Raw genomic sequence first — 22,095 nt, 5'->3', positions numbered from 1 at the left:
TGACTTCATAATATGATAATTAATCATTAATATTTGAAAAAAAAAAAACCTTTTTAGTTTGAGAATGAAAAAGATAGTTTATGAAAATATTTAATCTACGATTTTTCCCTATATACCCCTAATTTTCAGTTAATTCATTATATACCTTTGGTCTTTTAAAAATACTCTAATCCATGAATTTTCACAAGAAAAATGCACCATATACCCCTTAATTAATGATTACAAGATAAGTAGAGTTTAATTTGGTTACTTTTGTCATGAAAACCACCCCAAATATCTTCTTCTACCATTGAAACATTTAATCGTGTCATGAATGTATTTGATTTAATTTTATTCGATATGTAGTTTTTAAGTTCTATGGTTTTAAACTCATAAACTCGAGATTATGGGATGAAATCTTGTGCAAAAACATGTTTAATTTAATTGTATGTGGATGACATAAAATAAAACAGCTATATAAATAGTGTCACATGATTCATAGACTTGTTTGGCAACATTTGTTAATTTAAAAAAAAAAAATTAGTACAGATATATTTACACAACGCGTTTTGTGTACTACTGCTGGCCACATGAAAGAACAAAGTAACCTTAAAACAATTATAGAGTAACCCTATAGTATTCACAAAACAACCCATGTATATAACACTGATCGAGTAACACTTATCTATAACTAAAATAAAAACTACTTACATCACCATTGTACCTATCTCAATTTATTATGAAAAAAATTTCCCTCGCTCCAAAATTGCTTATAACGTCATTTTTTTCCCATAATTTTGTCTTTCCAAATTCAATATTAGGAAAATTACTCTACAAATGTGGACATCAATTAACCAAAAACCCTCCTTTTGTGAATTTCTATTTTATACTCTTTATTGATTTTTATTTTATTTTAAATTATGCATCACACAAGTACTAATCTAGTAACAATAACAAAATAACCCAACATAATAACTAATTACAATAATGATGACAATATAATGCACGGTCATTATCATATTTAACGGCGCGGAGTTATTGAATGTAGCGTATATAGTTTGAAAGCCTTAATGCTATTTAGTTGATGGTTATGAACTTTGATTGGTTCTGAAGACCTTATCAATTACTGTATTTTAGTATTTGCTTGGTTGTACATTTTTTTTTTTTTTTTTTTTGATGTATGCACTTGTTTTAATTTGATTAACATAAAATTTGCAAACTGGAGGAATTGCAACATCTTAGGAAATTTTGAGTTTTGTTATCAATTTACCACATATCAATATATTAATGTCGCCAGAAAATTAATTATTTGAATCTAAAAAAAATATAAAAAAATCACATGAAATATGAAAGTATATTTTAATCTTATGTAATAAGCAAATAATTTTAGCGAATTCCTTGAAAATATGTTGATGAATCTAATAATCCCTGAAGCAACCAAATGAGCACTATTCACAAAACTAAGGGTATGTTCACACTTCAGCTTAATTTCAGTTCAGTTCAGCTCCAATCGGTTTAGTTCAGTTTAGTTTAAATCCTAATTTTTTTTATCATAAAATATTCATTTCAGCTCTATTCAATTCAGTTCAGCTCAATAGACCCTAATCACCTTGATTACACACCTTGCTATTCTTCAAAATTAATTATTTTGATGTATTTAAAAAGTTATTCTCTTTGCATGACTCCTTTGTCTATTTGTCTCCAAGTTCTAACTAGTAAGTGATGGAATACTACTATACCAGTGAAAGCGTCGTGTTTAACCTTAGGGAACGAATATGTAGCCACGTAGGTCAATATAATATGATCATGAAACACCCAAGTCACACCAAATATCGTTTTCAACTATTTCAAGGCATTGGATCTTAACACGCCAGGCCAGAATATCTATATATATCTTCTTTGTTCACTTAGCCTTAAACTATCTATTTCCAACATATAAATATTTACTATTCTTAGGTGCATGAAGATGGCAACATCCTTGGAACTAACCATTGGCATCGAAGGTGCTTACTCAACATCACCAACGAAGACAACCGACCCACGATTATCATACATGATATCGATCTCTAACGATGAATCATTGAATGACAATCATCATAATCACGGAGTATTGCAAAAATGGATGCATACCGTGCTATGCTACAAGAAGCATAGTGATGATAGTGAAGATTATGGGTTGCATGCTAAGGGAAGGATCAAGGAGTCCCTAGGAAAGGCCTTGTTAGAGCACCCTATTTTGGCTGGAAGACTTAGAAGATCTGAAAATGATAATGGAGATTTAAGGATTGTGTCAAATGATAGTGGAATTAGATGTATTGATGCACAAATTTCACTTAGTTTGGTACATTTTCTTGAATTGTCCAAGGAGAAGAAGAATGAAGTTGAAGGCAAATTGCTTTATTGGAAAAACGTTGATGAATCTAATCCTATTTTTTCTCCACTCTTCTACATTCAGGTAAATTATATTACGTGCACACTATTTATTATTTCTACATATTTTTTTTAAGGAAATATTACTTGTTTCATCTTTACATGAAAGAATTATAGGCGATCCTGGGCAAATTGAATAATGTTTTAAGATCTATCGAGTGATTAGATCTCAAAATTCTATTAATACTAATACCGCTAATAATTTAATAATGACTCCCTTCAATTTTAAAAGATATACCTAGTCGATTTGACTGTATTATTTGTCAATTAATGCACATAATTGAGTCATTAATAGTCAACGGTCTAATTACATTGTACAGTATAGTTTAGCTTTAAATCGTAAAAAATTAAACACTGGAATGAATTATGCATGACTTTTTTTTTCTTTTTTTATTCTTTTTTTTTTTTTTTTTTGAAATGCATGAGTATATTTGACAATATATGCATAGCATTTGAAATTATTTAAATGGTTCCTTCAAATTGCGAATAATTGCAACCCCCAAAAAAAAAAAAATACAATATAAATGTTAGTAATAGTTTATTGTGATGATATTATCATTATTTTTTTTTTTTTTTTTTGAGGACATTATATGTTCTTTGTTTAAAGATGCTAATAGTAATATAATTGATATTAGTTTATTGTGATGAATTTTTGGTACTAGTACTTAAATTTTTTTTTTTTTTTTCTGATATAGATGACCAAATTCAAATGTGGGGGATACTCAATTGGGATAAGTTGTAGCCTTCTCTTGACTGACCCTTTGTACATGGCAAAGTTCCTCAACAAATGGGCAAAAATTCATATGAGCATGGTCTACGAAAGTGAAATGTCAAAAACACTCTCGTGTATCTACTCCTCTTATTTCAAATTTGGATCCGAACACGAATATGGTACGATCCATGACTCAAGCAATACTAGAAGAAAAACTTCCAAAACCATGATATTCAACATTTCAACCGAAGAAACAAAACATTATTTAAGAGATGAAATTTGCAAGTATTTTGTGCAACACTGCTTAGAGAAGGCAGAGAACATATTTGGTAGCAAATTGGGTTCACCCTTCACTCTAATGACCAAAGAACCAAATGGAAATACCAAAGTTGAGATTTTTACAAGAAAAGCCAATTTTACATCACCCAAAAACTTGAAATATGAGCTTAATTCTTCTAGTTGGGAAGATTTGAAAATTAATGATGTTGCTTTTCAAAGAGGAAATGGGCCAATTGATGCTTCACATTGGATTTCTTGTGATGCCCTTGAAGGAATGGTATTGGTTGTAATTTCGGAAGCAATCAAGGGCAAATCTGGCATACATGTTTACGTCACCGTTCCTATTGATCAAGACCTTCAAGAGATTGAATGTTATTAGATCTTGTGTGTTGATAATCCCAATTCTCAACCAACTCAAGAAGAAATTAAAGTCCATATATTATTGTTTTGAATTTTTGATTGATCTCCCTCGTTATATATTTTACCTTGTTTTGGTACATTTTATTTTACTTTATGAACAATTTGTTAACATATTTTATACATGTCATGTATGTATGTGTAATGTGTGTATACGTTAATGCGTACATACACTTATAAGTGACCACAATATGTATTGATTTCTATATTATAAAGTATTTCTTTTTTGTCATCAATCAAAGAATTTGGTAGAATTATAAAATACTGTATATGTATATTCTAAAATCATAGAATTGATAATAAGATAAGTAACCCACATTGCCAGACATCACAATTAAACTGAAGGCTCTATTATAAATACGTATGTTGAGACACGACTTTGATCATTAATTTATCAAATTATATGTTAATAAAATTTCAGGAAAATTGATATTATGAATGTATACATTGTATGTTTATATTGAATTCAATAATATACTATACAATCATATTTGGTTTTAATTTTTATATATTATTAAAATAATCAAGTCAAAATCATTATGTGAATAGTAAAAAAAAATTAAAAAAATCAAAGCATAACACTTATTAAAATATGAAAGGAGTATGATAACAGTAGAAAGTAACCCAAACCTTATAACCTAATCACTTTAACCCACATTGTTCTTGTAAGTCACACCAAACATTCAACATGTTCCATATTATCCTCGCAAGCAAGCAACTGGTATGTTGAACTCCTCTAACCTCTAAGGCTCTATATGCATGTATGTGTATCAACTAGGGTTCACTCATCCTCTAGAACACCATACATTACTATTTAAAGGCTTGTACCCACATTATACAACACCCGCATGTTCAAGCACCAAATTAAACCACCACGAGACCCCGTGATTGCATTTTTTCGTGTAAAATTAAATACAAGTTTGGGCTGCATCCATCATTATTAAAATTTTATTTATTTATTTATTTTTAAAACCATATTCCATCCAAAAATTAGAGATGTCAATTCGCAATAGGTCTAAGATGCACACTTGTGCACCTATTTTAGATGCAACACCAGCCCACAAACTCAATTTCAAACGCGCCCTATTAAAAAAGCCTCAAACCAAAGGAGCCCACCCAAAAACTGAACATATTTTAAAAATACAGCCCACTTAACCATCACTTTCAACAACTATTATTTTTTAAATATATTTTTTTTAAAAAGTGTTACTCTTAAGTTTAAATTTCTGAAATTTATTACTCCTCTCTTTGATTTTCTCTCTCTAACAATCAAACACAATTCATTCTTTCTCTTCAAAAACAACCATGAATATTTGAGATGAGATGAAAAATTAAACGGATTCTCCCCCATAAGGCAATTTTATGTAAATTTCACTTAATTTTGTTTGAATTCATATGATTATCACTTAATTTTGTTTGAATATTGTTCGATACTCTATGATTCGAAATCTTTTATTGGAATTGTCAAAAAAAATAGTGAAATCAAACCGATACCTTATGTTCACATTTTGAAATGCATATGTTCATATTTTGAATACTTATGTTCACTTTCTGAAATGCATACGTTCATTTTTTTTATGCATATGTTCACTTTCTTAAATGCTTATGTTCATATATTGAATCCTTTTGTAAACTTTCTGGAAATGCATATATTCACTTTCTAAATCCATATGTTCATATTTTTTATGTTTACATTCACCTTCTAAAATGCTTAATTATGTTCATACGTATTAAAAAATGAACCAATGCATATGTTCATATTTTGAATACGTATGTCCATTTTCTAAAATGCATATGTTCATATTTTTAATACTTATAATGCATATATTTTATAATCATATTATTTTGTTTTCTTCAATTTTTTATGTTCATAATTAAATGCCTTATATTCATAATAATATTTTATATGTTTATAATGTAAATATTCATAGTAAATATTTGTTGTTCATGAAATATTCTCATTAAGTCTGTTTGTGCATATGTTCTGTTTCTTAAATGCATATGTTCATATTTTTTACGCATATGTTTAACTTTTAAATGCTTATATTCTCTTTAAGGAAACCAATGCTTACGTTCATTAATTGAATTGTTATGTAACTTTCTGAAATGCATATATTCATATTTTTTATACCTATGTTCACATTCTGAAAAGATAATGTTCACATTTAAGGAAACCTATGCATATGTTCACATTTTGCATGATTCTGTTTATTGCTAAAAAAAATGCTGAAAATCAGATGAAATTCATACACAGATGAAATTGATCAAATCTAAAAAAATTCAATTTATATGAATTCAAAAAATCAGATAAACTTAATCAATTGACATTAAGCACACATTCACCACATAATAAATTCAATTAAACAATCGAATCAAAAAATTGAAACAAAAGAGAAAAAAAACAGAGAGAGAAATTAAAGAAGGAAGGAAAAAAAACAGAAGAAAAGAAAATCATAATGAAATTTTTGATCAAAATTTTTGATGAGAATTAGGAAAGAAAAGAAAAGAGAAGAGAAGAGAGAGAATTGGTAAGAAGGAAACCAAAAATTATTGATCGAAAAGAGGAGAAAAAATTGGGAAGAAGGAAATGTGTTGGCGCGAAGAACGTTGATAGAGTTCAGAAGAACAAGGCTGCGTTTTGTTGCGTTTCATTCAGTGAAACATGTGTTTTGGGTTGTTGCATCTACCTCTACATGCACAAGCATGCAGCTAAGTATATGCGGTCAATTCGGGTAAACGGGTCGGGTTTGGGTCAGGTCAACTCGGGTTGGGTCAATTCAGATTAATTTCATAACCTATGCGGGTCGAGTTTGGGTTGGGTCATGCTTGAGTTGGGTCACGTCAGGTCATCCTTCTTATCGGGTTAGGGTCGGGTCACGTCGGGTCATACTTCGTATCGGGTTTGGGTCGGGTTACATTCTGGTCGGGTGAACAATAGGTCGGGTTTAATTCGGGTTTTCACAGGTTAAAACGGGTTAGGATAATTCTTGGGTTCGAGTCGAGTTCGTTTCAAGTCAATAATTTGTGGTTTATAATCAGGTCGGGTCATTCTCGGGTTTGAGTCAGATTCGGTTCAAGTCAATAATTTACGGGTTATAATCAGGTTGGGTCATTTCCAAGTCGGGTCATTCTCGGATTCAAGTCAGGTTATGTTCAAGTCAATAATTTGCAGGTTACAATCAGGTCGGGTCATTTCCAAGTCAGGTCATATTCAGGTTCAACTAAATATAAATAGATAATTATCATTTTTATCAAGCTAATTATTTCCTTTGACTATAATATATATGGCAATATACTAGGGAACTATAGTCTATGATTTAGGAAGATAATTATCTCCTTTGACCACACAACAAATATATACTATATTTAACTCTTAAATTTGAGGATGAAGCTCCTATCTTTTGCTGGCCTGGACCGACTTGGTCTCCCAAGACAAAAAGGCTTTGATCAACAATAATAAGGTGGTCTAAATTGCATTTAAGGTGATTTGAAATCCGGTCAGGAACAATTTGGGTTAAATTTAAGTCGGGTCAATAACAAATCGTGTTAATTTCGAGTCATGTTAGTAACAGATCGGATTGAATTTTTGGGTTAGGTAAGTAATAGGTAAGATACAATTCGGGTCGGGTCAATAACAAGTCGGGTTGAATTTCGGTCAAGTCAATAACAAGTCGGATTAATTTCGGGTCGGGTTGAATTCAGGTCAGGTTAGTAACAAGTCGGGTTGAATTCGGGTTTTGACGGGTTAAGGTCTTCAAGTCGAGTTCAGTGCAAGTTAATTAAATTGGCCGTTGTAAACCGGTAAATCGGTGCAAGTTGTAAACCGGTAAATTGGCCATTTAAAAGCAAATTGAATGGTTCCACACATCCAATTGGACTCCCGAAGGGTATTAGGGACTATGGTAAACATTTCGGCAATTTTTATTTCCGGTGAAAAAAAGTCAAAAAATTCCAAAATTAAAGGCTAATATCTACTCTTTTTGAGAAATTTTGGAGGTTTCGGAGCCTGGTGTCGAAAAATCTTGAAATTCTATGGGATACATCTCTGGGTCATATAATGCCGTTGGGAACCATACATGATCATTATTTGATGCCATAAATGTTCGTGGTAGGCTTGAATTAATGAAATCGGGTCGGTGCAAGTTAATTAAATTGGCCATCGTTATAAACCGGTAAATCGGTGCAAGTTGTAAACCGGTAAATTGGTCGTTTAAAAGAAAATTGAATGGTTCCACACACCCAATTGGACTCCCGGAGGGTATTAGGGACCACAGTAAAAATTTCGGCAATTTTTATTTTTGGACGAAAAAAATCAAAAATTTTCAAAATTGAAGGCTAATATCCACGCTTTTTGAGAAATTTTGGAGGTTTCGGGTCCGGTGTTGAAAAATATTAATATTTTAGGGGATATATCTCAGGGTCATATTATGCCGTTTGGGACCATATATGATCATTATATGTTGTCATAAATGTTCGTAGTAGGCTTGAGTTAATGCAATATGTGCAAGTTGTAAACCGATAATTAAATTGGCCGTTTAAAGGCAAATTGGATGGTTCCACCAACCTAATTGGACCACCGGGGGGTATTAAGGACCATGGTAAACATTTCGACAATTTTTATTTTCGGGCGAAAAAAAGTCAAAAAATTCCAAAATTGAAGACTAATATCCACGCTTTTTGAGAAATTTTGGAGTTTTCGAGGCCCGGTGTCGAAAAGTCTTGAAATTTTAGGGGATACATCTCGGGGTCATATAATGATGTTTGGAACCATATATGATCATTATATGTTTTCATAAATGTTCGTGGTAGGCTTGAATTAATGAAATCGGTGCAAGTTGTAAATAGATAATTGGTCGTTTAAAGGCAAATTGGATGGTTTCCACCTACCCAATTAGACTCCGGGAGGGTATTATGGACCATGGTAAACTATTCTGGGGAATACATATCGGGGTCTTATAATGTCGTTTGGAACCTTATATGATCATTATTTGTTGTCATAAATGTTCGTAGTAGGATTGCGTTAGGGCCTAGTCTAATAGAATGAAATAAGTTGAATTGAACTTTACTGAACTGAACTGAACTGAATATTTTATAAGAGAAGGAAATTAGGAGTTGAACTGAACTGAACTGAACTGTACTGAGCTGAACTGAACTGAACTGTACTGATGAGATGAACTGAATTGGACCAAAAATAAACGTATGAGAACATGCCATTAATGAAATCGGTGCAAGTTGTAAACCGGTAAATTGGTCGTTTAAAGGCAAATTGGATGGTTCCACCTACCCAATTGGACTCCCGGCGGGTATTAGGGACCATGGTAAACATTTCAGCAATTTTGATTTCCGTGTGAAAAAATGTCAAAAAATTCCAAAATTAAAGGTTAATATCCATGTTTTTTTTAGAAATTTCAAAGGTTTCGGGGCCTTGTGTCGAAAAGAAATAAGATTTTAGGGGATACATCTCGGGGTCATATAATGTCGTTTGGAACCATAAATGATCCTTATATGTTGTCATAAATGTTTGTGGTAGGCTTGAGTTAATGAAATCGGTGCAAGTTGTAAACCGGTAAATTGGTCGTTTATAGACAAATTGGATGGTTCCACCCACCCAATTGGAATCTCGGAGGGTATTAGGGACCATGGTAAACATTTTGGCAATTATTATTTTCGGGCGAAAAAAAGTAAAAAAAATTCCAAAATTGAAGGCTAATATCCACGGTTTTTGAGAAATTTTGGAGGTTTCGGGGCCAGGTGTCGAAAAGGCTTAAAATTTTAGGAGATATATTTTGGGGTCATATAATGCCGTTTAGAACCATATATATATGATCATTATATGTTGTCATAAATTTTCGTGACAGGCTTGAATTAATGAAATTAGTGCAAGTTATAAATCGGTAAATTGGCCGATTAAAGGCAAATTGGATGGTTCCATCTACCCAATTGGAATCCCAGAAGGTATTAGGGACCATGGTAAACGTTTCGACAATTTTTATTTACGGGCGGAAAAAGTCAAAAAATTAAAAAATTATAAGCTAATATTCGCGCTTTTTGAGAATTTTTTGAGGTTTCGGGATCCGATGTCGAAGAGGCTTGAGATTATAGGGGATACTTCCCGAAGTCATATAATGCTGTTTTGAACCATATATGATCATTATATGTTGTTATAAATGTTCGTGGTAGGCTTGAATTAATAAAATCGTTGCAAGTTGTAAATCGGTAAATTAGTCGTTTAAAGGCAAATTGGATGGTTCCACCTACCCAATTGGATTCGAGAGGGTATTATGGGCCACAGCAAACATTTCGGTAATTTTTATTTACGGCCGAAAAAAGTCAAAAAATTCAAAACTTGAAGGCCAATATATAGCCACGCATTTTGAGAAATTTGGAATCTTCTGCGCCCGGTGTCTTAAAGTCTTGAAATTCTAGGGAATAAATCTCGGGGTCATATGATTTTTGGAACCATATATGATCATTATTTGTTGTCATAAATGTTCGTGGTAGGCTTGACTTAATGAAATCGGTGCAAGTTGTAAACCGGTAAATTGGTCGTTTAAAGGCAAATTGGATGGTTCCACCCACCCAATTGGACTCCCGGGGGGGTATTAAGGACCATGGTAAAAATTTCAGAAATTTTTATTTCCGTGCGAAAAAAGTCAAAAAATTCCAAAATTGAAAACTAATATCCATGCTTTTTTAGAAATTTCAAAGGTTTGGGGGCCCGGTGTCGAAAAGAAATGAGATTTTAGGGAATACATCTCGGGGTCATATAATTCCGTTTAAAACCATAAATGATCATTATATGTTGTCATAAATGTTCGTGGTAGGCTTGAGTTATTGAAATCGGTGCAAGTTGTAAACCGGTAAATTGGTCGTTTAAAGATAAATTGGATGGTTTTACCAAACCAATTGTACTCTCGGAGGGTGTTAGGGACCATGGTAAACATTTCGGCAAATTTTATTTCCGGGCGAAAAAAAGTCAAAAAATTCCAAAATTGAAGGCTAATATCCACGCTTTTTGAGAAATTTTGGAGGTTTGGGGGCCATGTGTCGAAAAACGCTTGAGATTTTAGGAGATAAATCTCGGGGTCATATTATGCCGTTTGGAACCATATATGATCATTATATGTTGTCGTAAATGTTCGTGGTAGGCTTGAATTAATGAAATCGGTGCAAGTTGTAAATCGGTAAATTGGCCATTTAAAGGCAAATTGAATGGTTCCACCCACCCAATTGGATTTCCAGAGTGTATTAGGGACCATGGAAAACATTTTGGCAATTTTTATTTTCGGGAGAAAAAAAGTCAAAAAAATTCAAAAATTATAAGCTAATATAATATTCGCGCTTTTTGAGAAATTTTTGAGGTTTCGGGATCTAGTGTCGAAAAGACTTGAGATTATAGGGGATACATCTCGGAGTCATATAATGCCGTTTGGAACCATATGATCATTATATGTTGTCATAAATGTTCATGGTAGGCTTGAATTAATAAAATCGTTGCAAGTTGTAAATAGGTAAATTAGTCGTTTAAAGGCAAATTGGATGGTTCCACCTACCCAATTGGACTCCGGGAGGGGTATTATGGGCCATGGTAAACATTTCGGTAATTTTTATTTACGGGCGAAAAAAGTCAAAAAATTCAAAACTTGAAGGTGAATATCCACGCATTTTGAGATTAAATGCAATTATATAACCCCTTTTGATAATGTAAAGTATTTAGACGTACAATATCATATCACTTATTTATATAATTGTGTACTTTTTTTTAGTTTTGTTTGTAAATAGATATCTATGTTATTATTAACTTGATATTTTTTATTGCACTTAGATTAATCTAATGAACTGAAATTATTTTTACCAAACTATTTTTTTTATTAAAACTAATTTTCTATTTTTTATTAAAATATATTATAAATGGATTAAAAGAACTTTTTAAAAGAAATTTATAATGAAAATAGTACTAAGTTATAAGATATTTATTAAAAATCATAATTAATTTTGTATATATGAAATATTAGAAGTATATTGATAATAAAACAATATACAACTTTTTTATCTTAAAAAATCTATCCAATATTCGCTTACTTAACATCCGATGCGTCATAATAATACCTATTTTGTCGCCTACGGCTCGACACTTGGTGGAAAAAAAAATAATTTGACACTTTCTCTACAAATGTGAGATATTTATGAACTTGATGAGAAAATATTTTTAATAATACTTTACTATGTAAAAATAACAAAATTCTAAGATATTGAAATTTTATCGAAAATAAAATTCTAAACCAATCATTTTATCCTAAAATCCTATCCAAATTAAATATAATTGAAAATAGAACACTAAACTATTTTTTTTTATCCTACAAAATACAACTAAACATTACATTCAAATAAATCCTACCTGTCATACTAATATTTAATTGTTGCCTATGTGGCGCGACACTTGGCAAAAAGTTATAGCGTCAAGTGTCATTGTCTCATGGTTTGGGTAAAAGTTTAGCTTTATATACTGGTTATTAGTTTTGTGCCCAGGCGATGCCCATTGAAAAAATTTATTCAAATACGACCAACGATTCTATAATCCCTTTTGATAATAAATGATATTTAGGCTAATTATATCATATCACTTATATTTATATAAATAGTATGCTTTTTGTAGTTTTGTTTATAAATAAGATAAACGAATATTACGATGGGATGGAATCAAGTTATAATGGGATGGAACCAAGTTATAAGATATTTATTAAAAGTTACGATGAATGTTGTATATATGAAATATTAAAAGTATATCGATAAAAAAAAAAAAAAAAAAAAAACAAACAAACAAACAAACAAACAAAAAAAACTCTATACAAAATTTTTGTCTAAAAAATGTATTCAAAATTTGCTTACTTAACATCATATGTGTTACAATAATACCTATTTGTCACCTACGTGATTCGACACTTGGCGAATGATTAGAAAGTCAAGTGTCGTCTCGATCGTAGCCCGTTTGTAAGACTGACTTTATTTATTAGTGATATGATATGATATAATAGTTCACAACTTGCCAATTTTCAAAGATATTTTGTTTTGACATAATATAATCCATATTTATTCAATTATTTATTATGTGATGGATAATTAACCACTTTTTGCTATTGGCCAAAGGACCCCAATAACAACTTTACATTTTCAAACTTCCACCACGCACTAGAAAATTGTTATCAATAATAGCTCATTCACGTTATAATTTCTATTTATTATCACATGCCACTAACTATTAGGCTATAAATAGAGATCATGACATAAGTACCTCACTGAGCTATCAATAATCAAAGATCGATCTTAATACCGACTTGATAGCTAATTATAACCACCAAAATTATTTTAATGGGGAGAGTTTTGTTCAATTGCATCAAGCTAATCATCCTACTTATTCTTGTGCTAATTGCTACAACAGGTTAATTTTCATTTCTGTTATTGTACTTCATAGTTCATATATGCATTTCACTCTTCTACATTTAACTTATTCTAATGGTTTTCTTGTACATAACCATAATTAGTTTTACTTTCCGTCTAAAAATCTTTGATTCGAGTTTAATTTTACCTACTGGCTACTGCTAATTAACTTGGATTATGAGATGTATATTATGAAGTATAAACTACAACCACAACCGAAAGGTAAGTTTTAACAGCTTAAATTTGAGGGTTAGCTACTTTTATACTACAAAGCATATTTTGTATCATCATAGATGATCCAAGTTAGTAACTTATATAAGAATCTTACTGTTCTTTTTTGACTAAATTTTGTGCTACAAATGAGGGAGGCCGGGGGACTTAATCGTACATATGTCCTCAGTCTTAATCACTAGAATCACGTCCTCATTGCTTGTCAAATGTCAATAGACTATAACAACTAATTAACCAACAATAATCGAGGTTTGTTATGCTAATATAGGTCCGGTATATGCAAGAATGTCGGAAACAACCAGTGGGCAGAGAGTCCATAGCATGAAAGGGACAGAGCCGGCTAAAGGAAGAGGTAGGGTTAGCCAAGTGGTTCTAAATACAAAAGAAGTTGGCATACTACAAGATCAACTTGTAGACACTGAGAAGAAGAAAAAAGAGGCATGTATACGAAAAGGCTATCCTTGTGAACCCTACGCCAAGTGCTGTAACTCTTGCGTTGTTGATCCCATCTATGGCTTTTTTAAATGCTCCTGATAATTTGATGGTTCTAATTTCCAAGTCTCATAATCTCATTAAGAGACCTTTGGCCTACCTATGATCTATAAGTTCACGCGTCTTGCTTTTTTGTACTATGAGATGACACACGAAAGAGGTCACATTTGATTCGGGTGTACAATAAGTATGTGAATTTATTTTGTATTAACAATAATGTAAACCCAATAAATATTGTATTAGACTACTAGAGTGAGGTTTCCAAGTTTCGTATACATCAAATCACAGTCCCAATCAATCTTATCAATTTATAGCTCAGAAACATTAATGTTGAGATGCAGTTAGTGTAAAATCGAGCTTGATGCTATGCTACAAGTCTTGGGGGTGATACTCAACACGAGTAACCAAATCCCATCACACATTTCATTCATAGTGTATTGGTATATGAAGTAATGGCAACATGATAAGAATATAAGATGAAATCACAAGAATTAGGGTGAAGATATGCTACTGTTAGACCTTTAGACTACAATCACTACATAATACTTCGTATAAAATAAACTGCAAACTAACAAATGATGAAGGCTGGGATGATAGGAACAAAAAAAAAAAAAAAAGAATGCCCTTCTCTTTCTCATTTGATGTACTGTGATGTTAATTCATTTCTCTATGATCTCCAATTGTAGTGTGTATATTATACTATATGCTGATACACGTACCAAGATCAACAGTTTCAGAAACATGAACACACAAAAAAGGCAAGGAACCTGATACAGATTAATTAAGAACTCAAAAGGTTAATCGCTAAACCTAAGTTGAAACTGATTTTATGCATGTAGATCACCATGAAATTTCTATCTCCTCCGTTGTTTTCTTCTACATTTGAAACAATCAGAACAGGGAGACTCGTTTCTAAAAGAATGTCTAACTTGGAGCTTACTAGATGGAACTTTCAAGTCTTCAACCAATACTTGACGAAGTCTTTCATTCTCTTCCATAAGCTCCTCAATGACTTGCTGATGTTTGACAACCTGACCAAAATTGAAGAGGAAAGAATTAACCTCGGGATTTAGTTTCTTGTAGTTTTTACCAAGCTGATATGTACTTTTAAAACACAACAAACTTTTACTAAGTACTGTATTTTAACATTTTTTGTTCTCATTTTTGTTGATTTGCAACTGGTTTGCTAAGTGATTCTATCCCTTTGCCTATATTAATATACAATTTTGAAAATAAATGTTGGTTGTATAAAGATTAATAACAGAACTGACCATTCGAAGCATCCTGTTTTCTGACTCCAACTGTTCATCCTGCAGGAGCTATCCAATATGATTAGTATGAACTTCTAAAACATTGAAATATTGAATGAAATATATGTTATACAAAAAATTTAACAAAATAACAGTTGTAATTCAAACACAGAAGCTTAAACCAGAGCATAATTAAAGTGTTTCAACTGACTACATCTTACAAGACTTTACTCATTTAATCATTCTAGTAGAACCCTGCAGTTCCCTATAGGGAGGAACCTAAGTCACTGCTGCCCTAGCAGCACTTTATGTCATTCACAATTGTAACGTCTAGCTACCAAACTACTAAACACATATCAACTCAGTAGACTGGGAGATTACAAGTTATAGCTTGGCGACTTATTATTGGAAATCGTGGGAGCCATAATAGAGTTTACTATTGTAGATGGAATACACAAGCAAGAGTAACCAGCCAATGGAATTCAGCAGTGTCAATAAAAAATATATCGCTACGTAATATATATAACCTTAAACATGTTTTGACCAAACAATCAACCAGTAGAAAGGCATATTTGATCCCATTTGGAAACAGATAAACCTTATTACCTTGAAATTGAAAATGGAACATTTTTTTAGGGACATCATAATGTAGTGATAGAGAACTTTGTATTGAAAAGTAGGTAATTATGTACTAGCATATAATCTTCCTAGTTATACATACCCTGTCATGTAGCTCAGAATTTTCTCCTATCATAACTGGATCTTGCAGAAAGCCATTGATAAGCTTCTCAGTTCGGTTTCCCAAGGATAATTTTGAAGGCACATCTTCTGATCCAAACCTTTCAATCCCTAAATTCACTTTTCCATCTGGTGGATCTTGGTTTTTTACATCTGGTATCTTCTTTCCAAATTGTGCAATGCTTCCCATAGGATCTTGAGCTGAAACTTGAATAGCAGTCATACTACTTTGCACAGATGCAGGGAGAAGACCTTGCCCAATAGATAAATCAGGGGCTACTCCAAATTTCATCATCATTTTGCTCACTATTTCCTAATAATTTCAAATATTAAACCTTTACACAAAATCAAAGGGAGCTTAAGAGATTATAGAAAAATCAATACATACTATCATGGACAACTGGATACGTTGAACCACTCCCGGCTTCAGAGCAAGACCTGCACAGATGCATGTTGATACATTAACAGGTAAAACTGAAGCACCACAAGTCAAAGCTCAAAGTTTATTAGTTGTTACTATTCCTTACTAACTGCCTTAACCATTCCACAGAAACCACTAACATAGCCCAAATCCCCATTCCCAAAGTTCAGAATTCAGAACAGGAGGCATATAGATGTCAGCAAAAAAATGCTTGTTTTCTGGGTCTTTGAAGCACAGCAGAAAGTAGATAATAACATTACAGTTTAAATGATTGGAGTCTCAGTACAGAGTACACTGACCTAATAATCTCTCTTTTGAATCAGTTAGATCGTCCTTTTACCTACAATCTCTATTGACTGACCTTGCAGCCCTGATTCTAGCTTATTGGAGATCAGTTCTACTGGCACATTATTCCTCTCAGAAAAAAGGCTAAAAGGTCCTAAACTGGGAAACTTGCTACCTCAATGCCTTGGAAACCAACAACCTTATCCCCAATTACAAATGTTAGAATGAAGACAGAATGGAAAATCACTTTACATGATGTACATGAGAAATAGCGAGTATATAATTTTCTACTTTCAAGGTCTTGTGGCTACTCCAATTGAGCCAAAATATGTCCTCAATAGACACTACTCCCCAGTTGAGAAAATTCACTGGGAAGCAGGGGCAGAGCCGGGGGGGGGGGGGGGGGGGGGGGGAGGCCTCCCCTTGGCTCAAGATATTAATTAAATTTCCTTTTAGTTGTCATTAATTTTGGTGTAGAGGAGTTGGTTTTTTTCCATGTGATAGTATGGAAGATGTCAAGGGATCAAGTCTTGTAGCTAACAATTTTTTTTTTTTTTTTTTTTTTTTGTAAAGTAAATGTAATCGATTCAATAGTTGCAAAATTATATATATTACCTCCGTTACAAATTATGTGCAACGATTAGACATTTTCCCTCTCTGCTTTATGACAAATCGCTGCACATAACCTGTAACGGAGGTAGTATGTAGGTATAATTTTGGCCCCCCTTGCTTAAAATTCTCGCTCCGCCACTGCTGGGAAGGGATCAATCAACTTTCTAGCTATATTTTTCAGCTAGATCAGCTGGGGAGTGGGGTAGACAAGATTTACAACAGAAAGAAAACACCTTTTACATGTTAAATTCTGTGAAATAATGCCAAGTCTTTTCGCCTACATTGCATCTTTTTCATAGATATACGCCATTGTCACAGAAACACTGACTTGAACATTTCATCATCCTTTTTTAGCATATCATTAATCCTTAATGATATGAGTTCATGTTGCATGTTGCCATTCTCACAGGTCATTTTGTTATAATACAGAAATCAAAAGCAAAGGAAAATGTACCTCATAAAAGATAAAGACTCTAAAAGGACAGCTACAATAATACGATATCATGAACAAAAGGGTACAAGTATATTATACTTCCTTTGTTTTTTTTTTTTTCAAATTTTCCAATTCATAACTTCAACCGTTAATATCTTTAATTATGCATTTGTAAAAATTATAAACTTATAAGTTAATAAACTACACTTGAGACAGATCTAACAAGATCCCATATGACTACATTTTTCATTATAAATCACAAAGTGTAATTAAAGTGGAGTAGTGAATAGTGTATAATGTAGAAATGTTGCAATAAATAAATACAATAAAAACGGAGGAAGTATACATTAAGCTGGTTATTGATTTGGAAGACTTAGCAATTGAACAAAAACTGGTTTCAATAATGATGGCTGGCCATCTTAATCACAGAATAATTTTAGCCACTGAGGAACAAAATACATAAGTATGGTTTCAATAATGTCACCAACAGTGGTCTCAGATTAAAAAAAAAAAATTATAAATAAAAATTATTTTGCGCCCAGATTTCTTTCGCCATAAAGTTCAACTATACGCCATAAAGTTTCAACAGAGAGTATCTCAGAACTCAGATATCGCCAAACCAAATCAGCAGCAAGCTAGTAAAGTAAATTGTTGTCCCCTATACTATCATAGAAAGTCACTTACCAGCTCCAAAACCATGACCAAAACCAACTCCACATCCTATCCCTGCCTCAATGTTCTTTGCACCTACTTTCTTCAACTGGAAAAAAAAAACAGAGAAATATGTGATCAAATTGAAAATAACTTGCAAGTCATTGTAACATATCAGAATAATAAGTTAAAAACTATATTCAAAGAGGAGAAAAAAATTACATACGGAATGGTTCACATGTCTTCCAATACCAGAGAAAGCCTGTGTAGCACCACTAGCAGCACTCATTACTTGGTTCAGCATAGGGATAGCACCTAACAAGATTGGTCAATTGATTAACAATGTTCATAGCAACTCATTCCACAAAGCAATAAAATGATATGAAAACTGCAGAATGATATGAACACTTTTTACTGCTTCAAAACAACTGAGTTCTGGCTTAAGTTGATGAAAATGTAAATACACCCTAGTGGAAGAAGAAAGAAAAAAGTGAGAAGACAATCCTCCTAGAATACATATTTCGTTCATCATTACATGTAACTATGGTAAAAATAAGCAGTCAAACAGATTATTGTCCAAAGCCCAAGAGCAACCTATACAACAAAGCAAAAATCTAGCCTAAACTCAATGGCTCAAATATCATATAGCCCAATCCAATTACATGATAGTGGTAGGATCAAGACCAAAGCTTTGCCTGATGGAACTACTTGCATGAATGCTGGGAACCTTCCTACCAACTGAACTAGCTATTGGGTGGAAAATCTCCTAGATTGGGCACATACTCAGACTTGGTTTCTTCTTCCTTTAAAGGTAACAGGTTCGCCTCTAGACCACAAAATACACCCAATTTGGATCTCATTAACGGTAAAGTCATTACAAAACCTTAATGCCATTAACCCCAGCAACAATCGAGGCAAAGAATTGAAAGAAATTTATCATGACCTGAAGTTCGAAAAAGTCCAATAATGTATGCAACAATGCATATCTCATCAAGCAAATTACAGCCATCCTACAAAAACTGACCAACAGAAAGCACGATTCACAAAGGGACAAATAGACCCTCCGCAAAAATCTTGTTCAACCAATGTATCAATGAGCATGTGTACAAACCCCAACATCTAAAAGTCATCCTGAAGCTCCACTAACAAGACCAACAAATGTCTACATCTCTACATTAACACAACAAACAAGATACATACAAAACAAGTAAAACATAGAGCTCCAATTCAAATTTTAAAAAATTAAGTGCCATTTCATGAATTTTGAGGAACATTAAAGCTCCTGCTATCCTTTTTCCTTGACATCATACATTAACACCCATTTGATCCTGAAAATAGGCAATTCATACACAATTATAACTCTATATATTACCAAAAAAAATTCAAACAAATAACAATTTGTGGGGCTAATTCATAACCAATCAAAACTAATATAATTCAAACAATCAACAATTTATGGGGCTAATTCATAATCAATCAAAACTAGTACAGAAAGCAAAATAAATCAAACAATCAATATAAACTAGTACATGAACTTGCAATTAAAGATAACAAAACACAAAATTGGAAGTTTACAGGGTTTTTGAGGGGGTAATTGAGGTGGGTTATCCCCATTTTTGCCTTTGAACAAATTGCCCAAATCCATAACTTACTATGTGAAATGAGGAAATGAGGAGAGAGAAAGTACCTAAATTGATGGGGCGACCAACGCCGATACCAAGACCACAACCAACGCCAAAGCCAGTAAAGACCTGACCCACTTTAAGCGTAAAGGGAAACTCGATTCTCATACTCTGACTTTGCCGTACGATTATGGTACTACCTTCATCACTCATGCTGCTGCTGCTACTGCTGCTTGTGCTTGCTGTTGAAGTTCTGCTCTCCATTTTTTCAATCCCACAAAAGGGTTGTTACATGAGAAGAGGGTGTGCCAAGTTTTAAGGTTTTAAGATTGATAAAGGTACCCAATATTCTATAACATGGTTGCCCACCATGTTGCTAAGTTGTCCGCTATTAATGGATTAATACGTTCGGTTACGGCTTACGGAGTACGTGTGAGACGATATATAAACTAATTATAAACTTTAAGTATTTGTTTAAGCCAAGTGGAATATTAAGCGCCGACCTTTAGAAACTAATTGATTTGGTTGAAACGAACAAGGCCTTAATAGAGGCATCGACTACTCTCATGGTTTAACCAACCTTGTTTTGTAGGTCGACGCTTGAGATGGAGGTAAGGGAATCCCCCTACTCTTAAGCATTCTGTAGTTGGTGAGGCTCGAACTTGTAACCGCAAAGTCACAAAGTGAGTTCTCCACCAACTTCAGCAAGCTTTGCTTGGTGTACCGAGTATCTAAATGCAATGGCTAGTTTGACTATCAAATTATATTGTATAAAAGATTAAATATATTTTGTAATGAGTAAACTAGCTTCATTCTATAAAATGACAATAAAGGTATGACATAATTTGAGGGGTGTATTTTTGATTGACTTTATGATAAAAACCAAATAATAGTCAATTTTCCTACGGTACAAAAATTAAAGCTTTTCATGTTAGTCAAAAATATGAAAACTTAATGTGAATTGCTAAATACCGCCAACAAAATTTATCAAACCGCCAACATTTTAAGTAAAGGGACAACATTGCCCTTACTAAAATCTTCCCCATATTCTTTCTCTTTAACTTCATTCCATGATTTCCATCCACCGCTTCTAAAGCAACCACATCAACCACCACCAATCACACCACCGGTACCACCCACGCCACCATGTCGACCACTACAAACCCACAACCACCGCGTCAACCACCACCATCTACACCAGATTGCCAAGAATAATAACAGTTAATCAATATAATTATCTACAACAATAGTAATAAAATTAATTATAATTATTTTGTAATAATAATAACAATTAATTAGAATAAGTTTTGAATAAAAAAAAATAAGTTTTTTTTTTAAAAAAAGTTGCTGGCTAACGACGCTCAAAACCGGTTGGCCGCCACCGGTAACCGGCGATCAAACCGATTGACCAGCACGGTCAACCGGTTTTGACCGTCGGTTACTGGTGGCGTTCAACCGGTTTTGAGCGCCGGTTACCAGCCACAGGAATTTAAAAAAAAAAAAAAAACTTAAATTCAAAACAAAAGGCTAATCGACAAATTTACCCTTCCCCGGTTTCCCGCCATGTCCCCACCGTCAACCACCGTCACCCATATACGCGCCACCACCTGACTGGTACGTCGGTTGTCTCTGTGGTGGTGGTGGTGGCTGTTTTTGGGGATCTTGAGGGGTTGTTGATGAGAGAGAAAAAAGAAAGTGGAGAAAGATGGGTTTGGGTTTAGTATTTTAGTAAGGGCAATAATGACATTTTGCTTAAAAAGTTGGCGGTTTTGATAATTTTTGTTGGCGGTTTTGATAATTTTTGTTGGCGGTATTTAACACCTCCCAACTTAATACCAGTGCTATGAAATTGTTCAAACCGATTATCCAAATAAATGATTTTACGAAGTACTCGTATATATAAATGACTACTTTTGTAAATAAACTGTCAAAATTTTATAACTTTGACCACATGATGAATGTTAAATGATAAGATCTTTAAAATCGAATGAAAATCAAGAAAGGATTAATGTTACCACACGTATTTGTAATGAATAAATTGTTGTTGTCTTCCATAAGAAAAATAAAACTAAAAGAAGAAATGATTAGAATACTCGTGTATATGT

At 32.9% G+C, this 22,095-nt stretch overlaps 2 protein-coding genes and 1 long non-coding RNA gene across 5 annotated transcripts; 2 read left to right on the top strand and 1 right to left on the bottom strand.

Annotated features, from left to right (window-relative positions):
- The first annotated feature begins 1,895 nt into the window (after nt 1–1,895).
- LOC110730319 lies at nt 1,896–4,053 on the top strand. Its single transcript, XM_021910115.1, has 2 exons — nt 1,896–2,434; nt 3,105–4,053. The coding sequence occupies exons 1-2, from the start codon at nt 1,940–1,942 to the stop codon at nt 3,777–3,779; spliced, it is 1,170 nt and encodes a 389-aa protein (XP_021765807.1). The 5' UTR covers nt 1,896–1,939; the 3' UTR covers nt 3,780–4,053.
- Nucleotides 4,054–13,065: 9,012 nt separating this feature from the next.
- On the top strand, nt 13,066–14,260 carry LOC110730318. The gene is made up of 2 exons (XR_002513026.1): nt 13,066–13,256; nt 13,755–14,260. It is a non-coding gene; the product is annotated as an uncharacterized LOC110730318 (long non-coding RNA).
- Nucleotides 14,261–14,416: 156 nt separating this feature from the next.
- LOC110730317 lies at nt 14,417–20,358 on the bottom strand. Of its 3 annotated transcripts, none has more exons than XM_021910111.1 (7): nt 20,056–20,358; nt 18,595–18,683; nt 18,402–18,477; nt 16,355–16,404; nt 15,950–16,279; nt 15,250–15,297; nt 14,417–15,009 (listed from the first exon to the last, which is right to left on the bottom strand). In XM_021910111.1, the coding sequence occupies exons 1-7, from the start codon at nt 20,252–20,254 to the stop codon at nt 14,833–14,835; spliced, it is 969 nt and encodes a 322-aa protein (XP_021765803.1). In that variant the 5' UTR covers nt 20,255–20,358; the 3' UTR covers nt 14,417–14,832. The 3 variants fall into 3 exon arrangements, with proteins under 3 accessions (XP_021765803.1, XP_021765804.1, XP_021765805.1); XM_021910112.1 differs by having other exon boundaries at nt 15,250–15,288; nt 20,056–20,355; XM_021910113.1 differs by lacking the exon at nt 20,056–20,358 and adding an exon at nt 19,944–20,038.
- Nucleotides 20,359–22,095: the final 1,737 nt, after the last annotated feature.

The sequence above is a fragment of the Chenopodium quinoa genome, unplaced genomic scaffold, assembly GCF_001683475.1.
Source record: "Chenopodium quinoa cultivar QQ74 unplaced genomic scaffold, ASM168347v1, whole genome shotgun sequence".
NCBI classification, from domain to species: Eukaryota; Viridiplantae; Streptophyta; class Magnoliopsida; order Caryophyllales; family Amaranthaceae; genus Chenopodium; species Chenopodium quinoa.
The sequence above is the reverse complement of the archived record's forward strand: the minus strand, read 5'-3'. Positions and strand labels throughout refer to the sequence as shown.

Excerpts from the sequence above, each read along its gene's own strand:
- LOC110730319 (XM_021910115.1), top strand. The coding sequence starts at position 1,940 with ATGAAGATGGCAACATCCTTGGAACTAACCATTGGCATCGAAGGTGCT. Across the intron at positions 2,435-3,104 it reads CTCCACTCTTCTACATTCAG|ATGACCAAATTCAAATGTGG; the intron begins GTAAATTATATT and ends TTTCTGATATAG.
- LOC110730317 (XM_021910111.1), bottom strand. The coding sequence starts at position 20,254 with ATGGAGAGCAGAACTTCAACAGCAAGCACAAGCAGCAGTAGCAGCAGC. Across the intron at positions 18,478-18,594 it reads GAAGACATGTGAACCATTCC|TTGAAGAAAGTAGGTGCAAA; the intron begins GTATGTAATTTT and ends TTTTTTTTCCAG. Across the intron at positions 15,298-15,949 it reads ATTCTGAGCTACATGACAGG|CTCCTGCAGGATGAACAGTT; the intron begins GTATGTATAACT and ends CATATTGGATAG.